Source organism: Nelusetta ayraudi, unplaced genomic scaffold (genome assembly GCF_046127955.1).
Source record: "Nelusetta ayraudi isolate G7.1 ecotype Tasmania unplaced genomic scaffold, CSIRO-AGI_Nayr_v1 ptg000018l, whole genome shotgun sequence".
Lineage (NCBI taxonomy): Eukaryota > Metazoa > Chordata > Actinopteri > Tetraodontiformes > Monacanthidae > Nelusetta > Nelusetta ayraudi.
Genome location: NW_027466068.1, coordinates 2,335,091 through 2,353,276, shown reverse-complemented (window position 1 = coordinate 2,353,276; position 18,186 = coordinate 2,335,091). Strand labels below are relative to the sequence as shown.

At 45.5% G+C, this 18,186-nt stretch overlaps 1 protein-coding gene across 1 annotated transcript; it reads right to left on the bottom strand.

Annotated features, from left to right (window-relative positions):
* Positions 1-458: 458 nt before the first annotated feature.
* Positions 459-17,818, bottom strand: scarf2 (scavenger receptor class F, member 2). Its single transcript, XM_076025727.1, has 11 exons — positions 17,240-17,818; positions 15,304-15,362; positions 15,118-15,219; positions 14,120-14,639; positions 13,395-13,613; positions 13,091-13,219; positions 12,840-12,943; positions 10,705-10,819; positions 10,286-10,383; positions 5,361-5,516; positions 459-4,435 (listed from the first exon to the last, which is right to left on the bottom strand). The coding sequence occupies exons 1-11, from the start codon at positions 17,347-17,349 to the stop codon at positions 3,210-3,212; spliced, it is 2,838 nt and encodes a 945-aa protein (XP_075881842.1). The 5' UTR covers positions 17,350-17,818; the 3' UTR covers positions 459-3,209.
* Between the last annotated feature and the right edge of the window lie 368 nt (positions 17,819-18,186).

Here is an 18,186-nt window from a genome sequence, read left to right as displayed (position 1 = left end):
TCATTCCAAATACGTGTCCCAAGACAGTTCATTTCATATTTGTCCATATGTCCTCCTTCTCTGTGGTCTCATCCGGCTATACTATAACCTCTGTGCTGAAAAGAGGACACATATGCAGCGCGTGATTAACTCCTCGGCACAGAGTATCCACTGTTTTCCCCCCCAATGAAAGGAGCTCTTGTGCACCCGTCCTAAAGGAGTCAAATGAGCTTTTCCCCAGTTCCCCCAGGCTCTTTGAAAAAGCCGCTGTGACCGAATGACACTGAAGGACTCTGGCCCAGTAGCCCAGAATCTTGGGAAAGGGTCAAAACAGCAATAAATGTTTTAAGAAGAATAAACCAAGAAATCCGCCAAGTCTAGTTCCAAATCCAAGAGCGGAGAGTGGGACACGAGGAGAAGAATGACCCTAAAGTGGAAAAAAAATTGAAGTGAATGTAAATTACTGGTTTGACAAGAGCTACATGTTTTGCTTTTTATTCCAGAGTAGTAAATATGGGAACACTGACTGAAAGATCATACACAAATCAAAGATGCAATAAAACAAACCACAGAAATGTAATACACTTTAAAAACTGCAAATGGTTTTTGCAGTCTATCTTCTTTTTTAGGCCCTTCTTTCAACCTAGTTAAAAGTCATCAGGCACGGGCCAGTCAAATAAAATGGACTCTCCTTCGTTAGACAAAGTCATGGCGTTAGGATATTGCAGTTGTCAAACAGTGGCATCACAGTCGTGGAATCCTGTCCGCAGGAGCTCATGTTTTATGGGAGGACGCTCGGGACGTGGGGCGTGAAGATTACAGATCTCCTGTGCAGCTATTAATGCCATATAATTACACTCTGCGTCATGCAGTTAAGTTTTACACAAACAATAACGTCGACAGAGAACAATTACAAAGCCAATGTAAACTTTGGGGACCGCTTGTTTGTTTCAGAGTCAAAAATAAGCCACAGAACGAAAAAGGAGAAACAAACAGACAAAAAAAAAAAAAAAACATATAAGAATGAAAGCCAGTTCATTGACACCGAAGAAAAGAGAAAAACAAAAATTTCATATAAGCACAGCTTACAAGGATAATAACAAGTACACAGTGTATAAAAGAGAAATTAAAAAAAAAACAAACAGAAAAAATAATTTGTACCTTGAAACACTTGAAACCAAGACAACCTTCAAATTAGCTCTAACTATTCCTGCAATTGCCACGTATGTCTGTGATTCATGACTTGAAGTTTATGTAGCTATTGACTGGCAACATGAACAACAACAAAAAAAAGCTTTCTAATTTCAGACAGAACTAGTACAGTAAAACTGTCTCATCGCACTCTTGGTTTACTTCTCTTGGTCGGCTGCATCATGTGCACTTTTACAATTGTAAAAAAGTTCACAGCAAGCTACGCTGTGTGACATGAACGCAATAAACTTGTACTCTGGTGCAAATCCTGAATAAATCAAGTAGAAATCAAGTTATTTTACTGACTGGTGAATTATGAGCCCTCGTCTCTAACCCGTTCACTGACTCGCCACTGCTACCGCTAGCTCGCTAGCTGCAATGAAGAGAACAAACCACGGCGCAACAACCTGATTTTCTTTGCTGAGTGACTCCTATATACTTAACTTCCCATCACTGGCTTGCTGCCTGCTTGTGGAAATGCATTCTTCTAAAACTGTTGTCTTTTGTCTGGTGCTGCCCAAAATAGCATCATGTAGCCGACTTTAGTCAAAATGAAAGCTGATAACGGTGACAGGGCAAACATTGGATTGTTCAGAACCACGGCTGAGGCACATTATTACAAAGGCACAGTACCATTCCAAACTACAGTCTTACGGGATTGTCATACAAGGAGCTTATTTTAAGATTTTTGAGCTCTGTGATGAGAAAATTGTTTATTTTTCTCACAAGGGCCCTTTAGCATAAACACATTCATGTGACATAAGAATAGCTTGTGGGGAGATGATGACCTATTTTTTTTTTTTTTTAACATAACTAAAAGTTCAGAAAAACGACCCACACGACAGTCATCTCAATATAAGCTGTTGGGACTGCAAATAATAATGTTCAATATATTCAGTGTGTCATCACGCAACCATTTACTGGTTCACTTTTATTGAAACTGTATTTTCCGCACTATTTTTAAGTCAGCTCAAAGTGATGACATACAGTATTAGGGACATGTTTCCCCAGCAAATTCTTTGACTTAGAGGTTATGCTGATGCACAGTACCAGCCGAGCGTGTTCTTTCGGTGTTGACAAGGGTTTCAACAAGGTTTGAAGCTGCTGCTTTTTGCTGGCAAAATAATAATGCAGATTTAGAAATAGTTTCAACAACAAAAAAAAAATACACTGCAATGAACATCAATCTTTTTGTACGAAGTCTTGAGAGGCAAACCGACGATGAAGCTCAGCAAGTGATTTCTGAGGATCAAACATGCTGACTGTACGGCGTCACAGTTAATAGAGTGAAAACTTTGGGTGATGTAACTTCGAAACTCAAAACTTGAATCCAAAGCTAAACAGATGGTAGAAACTATAAGGTGCTTTCTTACCCTTTCTGTTGTGGGATAATGTTTATATTTATGGAGAGTGGTGGAGCTTTAGTATGATTAAATTAACCTTCATCTTCAAAAGAAAGTACAAAAGCAACCCTTGTGATTGTCTTATAGCTTCCAGAACTGTATGTTGATCATTTTCACAATGGGATAAAACCTGAAAACAACAACAATGCATTCAATCCTCAGAGGATTTGTTTCTTTTTGTTCTTGTTTTTAGTACCTCAAGTACTTTGATGAATGTACATACACATTTCTCCAACATCCGCAAAGTGAATTAAAAAAGAAAGCAACTTAAGTCCATGGTATATAAATATAGTGGTGGACGTACTGCAAAAGAAGCGAGATGAATGATTTATGGGTTTTGTCTTTGCACCACCGTTCTCACAGTTGTGTCCTGCTGAGCCACAGGTTGTGGTGTAAGATTGATACATAGTCGTTACATGAAAAATAATGACTGAAAGGAAATACAATGGCGTATAGGTCATTCTAATATACAACTTACCACATGAATAATCTTCATTCTCCAAATGTTTTTATTGTTCAACTGGTCCTGGAAGTCAGTCACGGAAAAAATTACGAAGTTTTTTTTTCTCTCCAAAAAAACGATTTATCGTTCAACAAATCCATTCAAGTCTTTTTTTTTTGGCCATTTGTCTTGACTTATTTCACTACCTGCGGTGGCATAATGGCTGTCTTTTGCTGGGGAGTTTTACTCTCAGATGTTTCCAACTCCTTGCCTTTCTTCCTGGGAGGCTTTTTAATGGGAGTCTTCTTTGGCGTAGGGTCCACCTTTGGGTCCTCCGCCTTCGAGCCGTTCAAGTCCTGCTTCTCCGGGCTCTTGACATCAGGGGCCACTAGGTCGGCTGTGACGGGTGCCACCATCTTGTGAAGGCTGGTTGAGGTAGGCAGCAGCGGCTTGGAGGAGCCCTGCTGGCTCAGTCCACCGGAGGGCGTCCTTCTGGATTTCTGCGGCGGTGTTGGCTTCTCGCGATTTCCTTTTGGTGTGGAGAGGCCGTTGGTTTTGGTCAGACCCGTTCCCTCGTTCCTGTTAATGCTTTGGGTTTTCTCCTTGAGCTGAGCAGCCAGGAGCGTGGCAGCTTCAGAGTTCATGTGAGGGTGGATGACCTTCGGACTCTTTGGGGGCTCCTTTGGGGTCTCCTTTGGACTCTCGGCACTCTTTTTCTCAGATGAGGAACTGTGGAAGTTGCTTATCTTCTTGAGGGCATTCTGGACCACGCCGTTTATGTGATCCATGTGACTGGGGCTGCTCTTCTCCTCTCCAGACTTCTTATCTCGCGGGGTTTTGTGTTTGCCGGGGGAGCCATTGTCATCTTCCTCCCTTCCGTCCGCCCTCTTCTGCTGCTCGCAACTCTTGTCTTTCATTCTCTGCCGCTCCTCACTCTTGGCCGAGCCATCGCTGGAGCTCCTCTTCTTCTCCTTTTGCATGGCGAGCGACTTTATCCCCCCTTGCTGCTCCTGCTGGGGAGGACCTGCAATATTCCCATGTATCCAAGACACCTTGGGCTTGGTGGACGGGTCTGGCGGGCGTGGTTTGGGCTTGCCAGGTGAAGGTGGTGGTTTTCCATTGCGCTTAGCATCTTGAGCAAAAGTACCGTCTGCATCTTTGCTGATGACATCGTCCTCTTTCGACTGCTTGGCGAGACGTGCAATGCGGGCATAGAGGCCAACTGTCGTGGACTCGGAACCACTGGTGGAACCTTCGCTGTCTGAGGATTTGAGGAGGGGCTGCTCACTTCCTTCTGGTTTGTTGATGCTGGTGTCCTTCAAGGACGTGTACTCCCCGGCGTCATCTTCACTAAGGACAGCTTCTGGCCTCATTGTTGTTGGGCTGGGACTGTGCTTCTCTTTGTTTTCGTTCAAAGATTCTGTGGATCATTGACACATAATGTTACATCAAGAACATCTCTTGATGGTTACATCTCATGTTTGCAGAGGTTTTTTGTCTTTCAAGCAATTTCATTTTTGACCAACTCCACAGAGCAAAGCAACTACTTTTTGGAAGATTTTAACTGTGGCCAACATTTTTTACTGCACTTTAGTGCAGTACATTTACTTTACAGCACACTCATCTACAATGATATGCATGAATTGCATGTCACATTAAAGTAAGTGAGTTATCCACATAAAAAACAGAGTGAAAATAAACATTTATGGCTATAAAAAAGCCAATTTTTGCCACAGTTGCTGATTCTAGGTTGTTCTGTAGGGTAAAATTGTAAAGTAACATGGTAAATATGTGACAATGTACCTGGACTAATTACCATGTTACAAATCATATAATCAAAACATCACAAATGCAGCTCGAGTCAAATCGAGGAAATACACACAATTGCTTTTTTCATTTTGAATCAAGAAAAAGTTCCAATACTTTCAGATACTTTGTATTCCACGTGTAAGGAGCTAAATAGATGACTAAATGAGTATTTGAGGATATGTGTTGCCACAGGCTTCCAAAAAACAAACTATCCACTTGCACCATCAGATGTCCAGATTAGCAACCCATGGAATGGGTGTGTTCCACTAAAGTTAGGGGGTGAGTCACTGTTTGGATCTGGGCCATCTGCTGACTTGACCGTTCCATTTCCTGTTTGTACTTCTTGTTCTCCAAGACAAGCTTGTGCCCTGATTGGTGGCATATGATAAAGACCAAAAAACAGCTTTGGGCAAGATTTCATCCAGCGGAGTCACCTAATGACTAGCGTATAATCTTTTGAGATCATATGCTGAAACAGTTTATCTCTACAAGATTCCAGATAGCCAAACGGTTAATTTACTCTTGCGATGACTCACCATCATTAGGCACACAGTAGACTGGCCCTTCGTCTCTGCTCTCGAAGGAGGAGAAGGACTCCTGGGACGACCAGGATGAGGGGGAGGGCTGCTCGGCCACAGAGGGCGGCTCGATGAAGCTGCAGTTGAAGGTGTTCTCTGGGTCGTGGTGGGCTACTGGGGAGAGAAAAACAAACGGCAAAAACCAAGAGGTCAACAGGAGGGCACTATACCATCTTACAAGAACAACAGTCTGTTCTCACTCACTCTTGCAAGCGCCGAAGACCTGCAGAGCAAGTTGAGGTTCTGATAAGTCTGTGTGGGAAAACGGGGTTTCATTGATATTCCGTTGGATTTCAACATTATGAGAAGGACTTTCTTCATGTTTAAGAAGTTTTTTTTTTCTTTTTCTTTAAAGTCGATGTGATGCCAAAAAGTGAAAAGTCAAGAAAAGGCAGACATTGGGCCAATTCCTCCCTTAACTCCTCAATCTCAACCCTCGCCCTTAACCCTCAATCTTTGGCCCTCAATCTTGACCCTCAAAAATAAGTGTAAGGGCTTAGAAATGGGACACCCCTTAAGTGCAGTTACGTCTTCAGACTGTGGGGGGCGGCCTTACGCCCAAGCTACGTCCAGTCTGTCAAGAAGACGACAACGACGAAGAAGAAGGAGAAAAAGTGAAAGACGGCGAAAAAGGAAGAAGTCCTCCTTCGCTTCACAACGAGGTACACAAGTAACGTGAAGCCGGCACCGCCGGTCCGGTTGACAAACCTCGTAAAGTAAAAAAAAAAATGTTACGCAACAACAATGTCAATAATCCATAAAAAAGTCTTAAACTAAGACAATAAAATGGTTTCGTAATATTTATATCTTTATTAACTAAGAAAATACTTCCATTTGTAGCTCGCTTTTACATCGCGATCTTTTTCGAAGATGTCTTGGCGAAAATACGCAATGCCTTCTGGGTAGCCCTTACTGCCAAGGGTGGTGCCGGAGAATCTCAATATTGAGGGCGATACAGCCCTTAAACTCGTCCCTCAACTTGACGTTCTTAGAATCGGGACAGCATGTGCACCTCGCGGGAGCACGCATTTTTGAGATTGAGGGTTGAGATTGAGGGTTAAGGGAGGAATTGGAATTCACCCTTAGACTATGTATTTTATCTATCATAAAAGTATAAAGTTCCCCCCAAAAATTCTTTGAATTTGCTCAAGTGATTCTTGTTGACTCATGATGAACTGAGATACTTCTTAATATACATATAAAAAAAAAAAAATGATATGAGGTTTTCATTTTTTATAACACGGTTTCTAAGGAATTAAATGGAGTCCAAATGATAAGCTGCATTTGGCACGTTGTAAAATGTAAAGCTTATTATGCAGTGCTTTTCACAGCTTTCACTTAAAATTCTTATCGTGTCTTCATCTCAATGTGCTTATTGCATTCAACCGTTCCACCCACAACTGGTTTTGGAAGCTTTTATGACACTTTTTAGCAGACATAACTTGAGTTTCACAGAGGAAAATAATTCCACATAATGGAGGCCGACTGTGGCCAAGTACGTGTCTCTATCCTACTTGCGCGGTGTCATTCAAGTGTCTGGAAGACTCGGCAGCCCAATTTGTCTCGAAATGCAGTCCTAGCGCTCTGTTTTTAGCCAAAATGTCCACGTAGCCTCCAAGACAGTAGCCTACATTCACAAGGCTCTTGTAAGGACTGCAAGTTAGTTTGTTTGCTGCTCAAACTTGCCATAATCACAGGCTCCAGGGAAGCGTTGCTGCTGTTCGGGAGGCTGCTGTGTCTTTTGGCCATGTGTGCGGGTTTTTTTTTTTTTTTTAAGTAGACATGTGAAGTACAAACATGTTACATTTGGGCAGCTTTCCCCGATGAAGAAAAGCGCTTCCCTCGAAACTCATGAATGGTCATGTGGAACAGAAAATGTCACCATACGACAAAAGGGTGAGCAGCAAATTAATCTTTTCAGCGCACCCTGCCTTTAAGCTTGGGGCATTGTACCTTCACTTAATCTGGAGTTGTTTTTTGAAATTAAAATATAGTCATGAAACAGTTTGCATTGCGCTGTTGCCCTCGGTGTCAAGATGTAATATTATGCGGTGCAGCTAACTTCAACTAACACAAGGCAGTGTTTAGTGGAATTAATAAATAATAGATGACTCAGGCAGGCTGCATCCATTTGTAAGGGCGCCCAGTGTGTTGCAGGAGCAGCAGCAGTAGCAGCATGACACTGGGTGACTGAAGAATGCAGAGCAGCTAACCTATGCAGAGACTTCAGTTGAGCCAGTCAACAAACTAACATATGGGCGTCTCGTATGCAGCTTGGAACAACTGTTGCTCTTCAAAACTGATCCCTGCAGACTGCGGGTCCGGTTGGACAAATTGTTGTGCGGAGTGAACGCCGCCGTGGTCGCCTCCATACAAGGAAGCCGGCATACAACGGGGCATTATTGACACGTCCCAGCTGCAGAGCCCCACCACCGCAGCTGCTCGGTGGGGGGATGTGTTAGAAAAAATGGCAGCAGGGATAATGTGTTGGCTTGAAAGCTACTGCAGACAAGATGTTGCAAACGGCCCGGGCCAGCTGTTGAAAGTGGGCCACACAACCTCAATAATAGGAATGAATCACGTAGAGAACAAAACGGGTTGTGGATGGGAGACCAATCGTCATGAAGGTTATTTAAAGAAGACGTAAGGGCCTGTTGGTCTTGACCTAAACTCAAACAGCTGTTTCCCCCTTTTAAATCTTAATAAAAACTCTATGAAACCTGTGAAAGAAGTGCAAATGTTCTTTGAGGGAAACCCTAAATCTAATCAAATGAATGTAGAGTTGATTGCGGCTTCCCCTCCAAGCCAACTCTCTCAGAATAAATAAAGCTGTAAAGCAGAGTTTTAGTTCTGGCCCAAGTTACGAGATCAGTCAGACAAAACCAGTGCAAGGAATGTAGATATACTGTATCTATAAATCTGAAGACTGGAGCTAAGAGATCACAGTGGATGATAAATATCCCGAAAGAAAGCACAAAACACCCTCTCGTGTCCATGAGGTGCATACGTGTTTGTGAAGATGGTCAGCTCGAATATGCTGACAATGCTAACGGAGTCATTTTGTTTCTTGACTGACACCCACGTCTTTTCGTCTTCCTCTTTTAGTTCTTCTAAATTTTGAATTGCTACATCTGCTGCAACTGACCCTGGTGTGGATAAATCACAGTTCTGACACTGGCTGGGGTAAAATTTGACCACTTCCTGTTTCCAACCCCAATGGGCCCCCCTCTGGAATGTGTGTGTGTGTGTGTGTGTGTGTGTGTGTGTGTGTGTGTGTGTGTGTGTGTGTGTGTGTGTGTGTGTGTGTGTTCATCGTTGCTAAATGTTAGCAGACCACACTTCTGTGGGTAGACCAACAGGAAGCAGAGTAGTTAACAATTTGGATAGGACAAACCAGGAAGGATGCCTCAAAATAGGTTTGAGGTAGTCTGGTTGAAAAGTCCAAAATTTTTCTTAGAACATGATACCATGACATCAATTTCGTCCCCTAGGTCATCGTGCGTTACCTCCATTTCACAGCAACGCCAACTTTAGTATCGAGTTTCCGCACCGCGCAGACACCGAAGCAAAGTGAGAGAACCAAACTTGTGGCCAGTTGATGGTTCTCTGAAGGTCACATCATGTTCATGCCCTGTTTGAAAGTCCTTTGAGCGTCAACGAGACTGTGAACAGTGTGTTTTAAATTCATAGACGCTGGTCTTAAAGGAAACGACACTCATGATTCCCATGATCTCAGGCACATCACTCTATCAAAGAGAATTTACATTCAGGCATTCTAGAGAACCTGTGTATTTTATACAGAATATTCCTTGTTCTGAATGTGCTCGATAGATAATATTTGGGCTCACTTTTTCAGTTTTCGGTTAGTACAATTTCATTTATTACTAAATTGTGATATTGAAGCCACCACCAACAGCATTATATATCAGCTATTGGCCAGTCTGCTCTTTAAATATTGACACCACCATCAGGCATCAGCCAGCGTCAGCCACATATAGAGTTTAGGAACCATTAATAAGTCACTTTGCCTTTCTGACTGACAGAGACATGCAGGGTGTGTAGTTCGCCTTCTCCTTCAGAAACAGCAATCGTTCATCAAATCATCTGGAATAATTAAAACAAACTACATGTTTCAGCGCCTCATCAAATAATATCCAGTGTCTGCAATTAAAACAACAATAAACAAACAAGCAGAAAAAAGCAGTGGGGGTTGGAGGGTCAGAGACGGATCTCCTGCAGACCACGAGACCTCTGCAGAGCCGCAGCAGCCACCCAAAACAGTGCAGCCTTTGATAGCGCATCACTCATCGCGACCCCCCCCTCCCCGATAGCCACCGGCCTTCTTTTAATAACACTGCCTCCTCCACGGTCCCGAGGTGGGGAGGGAAAAAAAAACTCTTGGAGAAAAACGGTGGAAAGAAAATGGGGGGGGGCGACACACACACACACAAAAAAAAGAAGTAGTTTAGGGGTTGTAATAATATGAACACATGGCATTTCAGGGTGCCAAGAATAATAAGGGGCTCTAAAACCAGTGCATTCCTTTCAAATGAAAGCCCACACTCGCCTGGCAGCCGCCGTACACTTTTCAACCCTGTTCATCATCTCGGAGGGAGGTGAAGGTAGCCGCGCACTGACTGACACCGATGACTGACACTGTCCCCGCCGCCGCCGCCGCAGCGTGAAGATACAAAATGGGCAAAGAAAAACAAACACAGATGGACAGCGTCGGGCCCTCTGTCGCAGCTCAATCCAAACGTCCACAGGACAGACGCAAGCGTCGAGAGCTCGGGCGGGGGGGGGGGACACTTGGGTTGTGCTTTACATCAGAGACGACCGTTACATAAGATAGGAGACGGCGCAGTGCGGGTCTGGGAACTTACCAACTACTTTGGGCAGTTTCTGTCGCCTCAGTGGAATACGGGGGAGTTTCGTGCTGATTCTGCTGAATCGTCCACACAGGATCCGCTTGGCCTTTTTGCTGTTGGTAGAGCGGGATTGAAAAGGGGATGACGCCATTGGAAATCCAAATGAATCGTCAAAAAAAAAAAAAAAAAAAAAAGAAGCAATCTGAGGAGCCCTCAGGAGCCCTCAGTGAGAGGCCCGGCTCTCCGTGAGGGCTGCTCAGATTGCTAATCACACAGTAATAAATGCATTTAAATCACTGGAAATTCAATTCATGTCTTTTATTATTATTATTACTATTCATTTAACGTCCCCAGAAGTGGATTTCTCTGTTTTCACGAGCCTCTAGATGGGCGCCGGAGGTGAAAGGACACCCGGCCGCCCGTCTGTCACTCACTTGTGGTCGTCTTTGTGTCGGCAGAGGCAGCAGCAGCACAGCAGCGAGAGCAGGACGATCAGCAAGAAGGAGACCAGGGTTCCTGCCGCGATCACACCCATCCGCTGGTTGGGCTCTGAAAGACGAGACGCACGGAATTTTGTGGGTGCGCCACATTGGCCGCCGCGCTAACAGCGAACCTAGCGTGTCGGGCGGCTAACGTTTTTTTTTTTTCCATTTTTTTTTTCATCTTCATTGGCGTGATGAGTAGCTCCGATAATAAAGACAGAGCGCAGCGTTAACGATTGATTCTCAGTCACCGCTCGATGTCTCTGAGGAAATGAGATGGCCGCGGCCCGCAGTGCAGCACAAATTATTCTCCATTAATCTCATCTCCCTCCAGACAGGCCACCACTTACCCTTTTGTTGATAATTTCCTGTCACCGGCTTCCTCCCCTCATAAACTCCCCCCAACCTTTCCCTTCCCGCCCCAACCGGCCCCCACCTTCCCCCGTCACCGTAACTTATCGCTGATTCATTATCAGCGCTTAACAAAAAAAAAAAAAAAAAAAAAAAAAAAAAAAACGGGGAAGAAGAAGTCTGGACAGTATTTAGCAGGGACGGATGACATGAGAGGAGAGGCAGGCCATTAGTTAAGGGCTCGCTGGATGAGGCGCCCTGCCGCTGCGCTGTCACACAGGCCCGAGACGGATGGCCGTGTGGACAGACGGTGGCATGTTGTCATTGAGGCTGTGCTTACAGCCGGATGAAGGATGGAAGCAGTTTGTGAGGGAGCGAGTTAAAAGATGGCGACTCAGGGTACCGTTGACCCTCCCGATGCTGCCGCTTCATTTTGCCTGCCTGCGATATTTCTTACTGTGTTTGGGGATGGCCTTCAAAATAGATAAGTAAATAAATAAAAGCAAAATATGTTCTCAGTCTGCCACCCGTGACCTTGCGCGTCAGCTCTGTAACTCTGCGGTGTCTACAACTCGTCCCTCGATAAAACAGCATTTTCAGTTGATCTGTATTTTCCACAAATTCGATAAACATTCGGCTCGGATGATCTCGAATAAAAAGGCGGCTGGTGCAGGATGGGTTTGGTTAAGACTACAGGACCATTGGGACAAAGAAGTTTCTAACATGTTGTCAAATGAGGCTGCTGCTAAAAGATTAGCGTGGTGGACGCTGATATCAGCACTGGAGGCTATTTTCACATGAGGAGAAGCGCAGAGGACAGTGCTGAGGGATTATCTTGGCATAAAAGTTTTCCTCTTTACACCCAACTGGCCTTTGCAAGAGTTCAGTTGAACGCTAGCCTGTGGGTGGAGCTAATGTTACGCACTCACTACCAGTAGAAGGCTAAAGATTTAGCATCCTTGCTAAAACCGGCATTAACAAACCAGGATTATGAGATGGAAAGTAGATTGTCCAAACAGCTGTTTTCAAACTTTTGCCAATCTTTTTCAAAATGTCTTCTATAGGCTCTTGACCTAAATGGATGTGCGTCACAGTTTTATCAGTTAATGGTCAGTCATGTTATTTTGCTCTTTAATGTCATTCTCCCAGTCTTAGAATCCCCCCAGCATCGGTTTTTGGGCTCTTAAATTTCCCTTGATGCTGACTCCCCCCCCGTATATTTTCTTCTACCCTCTTTTGCTCCCTCGCTCGCTCTTCCTGCCTCCCCTTGGCTGACTCTCTCCGGTCCGACGGGGACAGAGCCAACACACACAGCCATTAAAAGGACACTGGTCTGGGTCTGGAAACACTATCAAGGCCCTCCTAAGTTAACTCTCCCACTACACACGCTGACCTGAAAAGACGTGTTTGTTTGTACTCTGTGTGTACAGCCAACTATTAGACACTCAGCGCACACACGCACACACACACATTCACGCACACACACACACACACACACACGCAGCACTAGCAGCATCTGGCTTTTTGGACAAACAGCCCACTGGGTTATAATTCTTTCTGTGCGTGCAGTACGAGTGCAAAACAACAGTTTTTGGGTCACTTGGAGGTATATTATCGGCCAGCTAATGGTCTCTGACAACTGCTGTTCACACAGTTACAAAAACAGTTTTTCAAAGAGTTTGAGCCAACGGCTTCACTGAACCAATCAAAGGAGAGAGAGAGAAGGATTTTCTTACGGAGGTAGCAGGCCCCAGACACTGGATCGCAGTTTTTATCATGACACGAGCAGGTTTGGTTGCAGTTCACTCCGTACTGGCCTGGCAGACAGGTCCTATTGCAGCTTGAACACAGAGAAGAGAACACATTTGAAATCGGCCCATTCATGCGTTTTGCAGTCGAGTCCTTCGACAGCGTCTTGAAAAAACACGAGCGGAGTGTTGTTTGCCAGTGTGTCCCACTCATACTTATGAGGTGCCCCGAGACTTACTAGGCGCCATGGAAGCCCGGGTCGCACAGGCACTCCCCGGTGACAACGTGACAGATGCCGTTGAAACAGTGGCTGCAGTTGTTCTCGCAGTTTTCGCCGTAAGTACCGTTGGGGCAGCGCACCTCGCACCTACCGCACACAAAAGGAATGTCCTGATTACAGTCATTGTCACCGCTGGCGGCAAACGTTATTACATCGGCTACTAGTTAAAAGGTGCTGTGAGAATGTGTTATATTAAAAGGAAGGTAGTGGAGGCGGGGGAGGGGAACGCTCTGAACAAACAGCACGGCATGAACTGTCTCACCTGTCTCCGATCCAGCCGGGGTTACAGTGAGAGCACTTGCCGAGCACGGGGTCGCAGTGGTGTCCGTCTTTGCAGACGGGACACGCCTCTTGGCAGTTGTCTCCGAAGAAACCTTTGGAGCAGTGCTGGTCACACCGCGTCCCGTTCCAGCCTCGCTCGCAGGTGATGCAACGGCCCTCCGTCACCTTGCAAGGCTGCTGGCCCTTGCAGTGGCCGCACCTTGGATCGTCCAATCAAAAACCAGGCCGACAGAGAGGGAGAAAAAAAATAAATGGGCAAAAATACCATCATCAAAGCAAACAGAGCATTTTCATGTAAATGGAGTGAAATGGATTTTAAATTGTTGTGGGACCCTGCAAATGAGTCACACACATTTTGAGGAAGAATCTTCTTCCTGCTTTCTACTGCTGTTAACAACACAATTCACGGAAGGTGGAACACTTAACTTGAATTGCTTTTTTTATGCTGAGGCAGATGACTCCGAGGTAATTTGAAACTTCTCCATTTTTTTCCTATCCATTAAGCAAGTACTTAACATATTTTTGGAATATCCTTCGCTGGAACATCTTGAATCTAATCTCAAATGAAAAACATCTCCTTCCGATGGATCTTAAAGGTGGGAAGTGAACACTGTGCACCTGCCAAGACATGTGCATACGCCCACGCCCTCCATTAAAATGCTACGTTAGCTCTCCGCAGGGTTTTATTTCCTTCTTTTGTCGCACCTGTTCCTGCAGTTTTGACCGTAGAAGCCGGCGGGGCACGGCTCCCTGCAGAACTTCCCTCGGTACCCGGGCGTGCAGGTGCACGAGCCGTCCGCCTGGTTGCACTTCCCGTGGATGCACTGGCAGTACTGCTCACAGCGCTGACCCCACAGCCTTTCCCGGCACTGGCAGCGTCTCGTGAACTGGTCACAAGGAGAGTTGTTGCAGTTGCACTGCATGGCGCAGTTCCTCCCCGTCCAGCCGGGGTTGCAGATGCACCGCCCCGACGTGGGGTCGCACACGGAGTTGAGGCTGCAGTAGCAGTTGTTGTTGCACTGCGGCCCCCAGAAGCCCGGGTGGCACGTGCATTTGCCCGTGTCCTGGTCGCACTTGCCCTTCTGACACAGGCAGGCGTTCTCGCAGTTGGGTCCCCAGCGGTTGTGGTTGCAGGTGCACTCGCCGGTCAAGTCATCACACTGGCCATTTGGGTGACAGTTGCATTTCCCTTTGCAGTCGGGGCCCCAAAACTGGGCAGGGCACTCTGTTGAAAATAGATCAGGGAGTTACCAGTTAAGGTGAAATTCTTCTTAAAACACAAGTACTGTGAAAAAAGCAGAAAGGTTTCGGGTCGTACCCATTCCTCATCGGAGCCAAACTGAGCCAGCAGACAACAGACACAAGAGGCAAGAAGTCACTTAGCTACATCATGTTAATAAATGATGAAGGTCCCTTATTATGCACATTTTAGATGTGCCTAGAACTACCTCAAGTGTCAATTCATCATCCAGCAATTTGTTTTCTTCATTGCCTTTTCGAGACACTCCCACAAAAATGTGAATAAAACTGTACGCAAAACAACTCCATTACTGGCAGGAAAACATCTGCAAAGTGTTTTTTGTTTTGTTTTGTTTTTTTATAATAGGAGACCTTGAAAGCAAACATGGCTGCATGAAGATTCTACAATTTGCTTCAAACCACAAAGCCAAAATAAAAGTTTCGGTGGCAAATCAAACTCTTACTGGTGTTGCAGCTCGCTCCGAAGTATCCGTGGCGGCAGCGACATTCGTTGGGCCTGACACACACTTCGTTTTCCTTGCAGGTGAAGTTCCCCTCGCAGAGAGCTGTTGCGGTGAAGGGGAACGGGCAACATTAGCCGTTGCACAAGGAGACGCGTGGCGGGTGAGTGTCAGCGCTCGGGTACGTACGTGTCAGGCATTCATTCCCAAGCTGTGCCCATCCGCCACAGCACACCAATCCGGGTGATCTGAGAGGGAGTGTGGGGGGAAAGAGGGGATAAAAAGTTATGAGCTTGAGGATGGGAGGGCAGTGAGAGGAGGCCGCCCGGCAATTCAATAAAAAAAAACAAACACAAGCTGCAGCATCCCCACACTACGACCGGTGACTCTTTGATCACATGGCCTTAATGACGAGGCGTCCGCTGGGGAGGGATACGAGAGGTTTGATGACACGTGCTGATGCACACACAGCTCTCACCGGTGCTCCGTGAATTTGCATAGGAAATAAAAATAGCCTCGTTAGACATTTCCAATGGGAGAAGGGGGAGAGGAATGCGAATATTCGGAATCGGGCGGGATGTTCTGCCTCGTCAGCAAAAGTTACGGATGCGTCTACTCTTCCTCCCACGCCCGTAACCTCTGAAGGGCCTCTGCAACACATCGGCTTCCTCTACGGCGTGTTTGAAGGCGGCAGCCTGCCTTCAGCCAATGAGCAGGGAGCCGATGGAGGCACACGGCAGACATCAGAGGTCCAAGTTTTGCTTGACTTTATTTGTTTTGGAAGCACAATAACATTTTTTGTTATTTTAAAATGGGGATTAATGTGTGCTACTCTGTGTGCCGAGAAGCCCAAAATCGACAAAATCAACCGTGTTGGCCGGGTGGCGTTGTCCTCCCAAGACGTCAAATAAAACTGCTCAACACATAATGATGCAGAAATCTTCCAGCGATTTGCAGAAGGCACGTTTGTGGCAGAGATTTTAAAAACACGCTCCTCCCTGTCCCTATTCCTCATCCACACTGTGCTTGTCAAGGCGCATCATGTGTTATCAATTTCCCTCTTTGTTCTGTCTTGTTTATTAACCTACATTTTAAAGCATCATGGGGTCATAAACTGGGTCAGAATGCGGTGCGGTTCACACAATTCCTAATCATGCATTGTAACAAGTTTGTGACAAGTTTGTCTGCAGTAACAACAACAAAGAGACCTGTGTAACATTTACGGACATCAAATGGGATGGCCGAGAACATAATGCTAAAAAAAAAAAAAAAAATGCAGGTATTCATTTTTTTTTGCAGTATGCTTTGGCTGCTGCACTGGGCCTTTAAAAGTTGATTTCACCAATCCAGATTTCTTAAAAAACTGCATGGTAACGAGAGACCTCAGGTATGTGGATGTTGGACTCATTGACATAACGCAGTTTTCTTCTTTAAAAAAAAAAAGAAAAAAAAAAGCAACTTGGTGCAAACATCAGTGCAAAACGTTGAAGTCAGCATCTTTAATGTCCTCATCAGCATGTTGGACCGTTTTAGTGTCTGAACCCTGAAGAATTACCACAGCACATTTCATAATACGATTCCACACAAGTGGCGTCGCCTGTCGGGCAAAGCGCCCTCTTCAGGGCAGTGGAAACGCTGCTTGTCCAGATGTAGCACCGACACATCTGTATTAGCGGATGTCTGACTCCGCCCCCTCGTAGAGCGGGCTGGAAACCTATTAGGCTCCATGTAGACCCTTATTTTTATTTTGTTTTATATTATTATTATTATTATTTTTTACCTAACGACGTGAAAATGATGATAATGACAAGTATTACGGCAAATGATGTACCTAAAGAGCGACTGCCTGCATGCAAACGTAAGGTCATGCTGTGAGACGTTTTTAGTGCATATAGTGCCAGCTGCACAGACAGTCAGCTTCATTAGAACAAACAAAATCCCGAGTGTTAACTGCATCAACTCTTAATGGCCCGATATAAATAACGATAGCCGATTTCTCAATGCACACAGGCAAGCTATAGGAACATACTGGAAGAAGAGAATGAGTCCATAAACCGGGGAAATGCTTAACAAGGAACTCTTAAAGCCACAGAGAGTGTGAATCGGTCCTTCCTGCGATGCTTACCCGGCCACTTTGCACACATTCTTTCCTTTTGGGTTGAGTTCCTGGCAAAAAGTGGAGCAAACGAAAAGCCAGAGCACCGCAACGACTGCAACAGAGTTCTTCACTTCCATTGTACAAGCAGCAGCATCCTTCTAGACGCGGTTTTCGCTCCACATTTCACTTCTCCAAACGTGACGACGTTCACTTCTCTCCCCCCCCCCACCCCCCCACCCCCCCCTCCGACGACCGCTGCGTTTCTTTACACTTTCCGGCGCAACAATCCAGATCAATATGCAGGGCAAAAACAAATCCTTGCACAAAAGTGTATTTTAAAAAAAAAGGAAAATCCCTCCCAAAAACTCTGGCCGACCACTACGTCATTTGGGAACTCGGTGCGATAAAAACACTGGCGAAGCAGCGACAGCTCTCCGGAACCGAACAGCCCCGGAAAAAAAAAAAAAGTCAAAAAACCAAAAGTTGCAAATTACAGCATTGTTGGTTAACGTTGCTCTCCAGCGGTGCACCGCTTATCCCATCAGAACAGGCCATCGTACAGTCTGGCTGTGTTCAGGTTCATGATGGAAAATGTGGGGAGGGGGGGGGAATAAAAAATAAATACACAACAAAACAGAAAGCACAGATCCCCCCCGGTGAAGTTGCCTTAAAGTTGGTAATATCCCTGAAAAGTCCGGAGCAAACGAGAAGTCCTTCGCCTTTGCTCTCCAAGGAGAAGCGCTTAAATCCGTAACTTTTGTCCTCGCGTGCGCTCCCAGGAGTGGCATGAGGGAAATTCCTGATTTGTTACTCTATCTTTGGCTTTGTGCGCCATGCGTGCGCCACCAAATTTACATAGCATGGGCCCGTTCACAGCGGGGGTGTTACAGCGGCCGGGCTCACAACACGTACACATACGTGTGCAAAGCAGTAGGGGAGGGGGGGGAGGGGGGGGGGACCCCAAAAACAATTTT

Bases quoted from the DNA above. Each gene is read 5' to 3' on its own strand.
- scarf2 (XM_076025727.1), bottom strand. From the start codon at position 17,349: ATGGAAGTGAAGAACTCTGTTGCAGTCGTTGCGGTGCTCTGGCTTTTC. The intron at 13,614-14,119 runs GTGCGACAAAAG...GGACGATCCAAG, and splicing joins GGTCAAAACTGCAGGAACAG to GTGCGGCCACTGCAAGGGCC. The intron at 10,384-10,704 runs GTGAGTGACAGA...CTCTACCAACAG, and splicing joins CGACACAAAGACGACCACAA to CAAAAAGGCCAAGCGGATCC.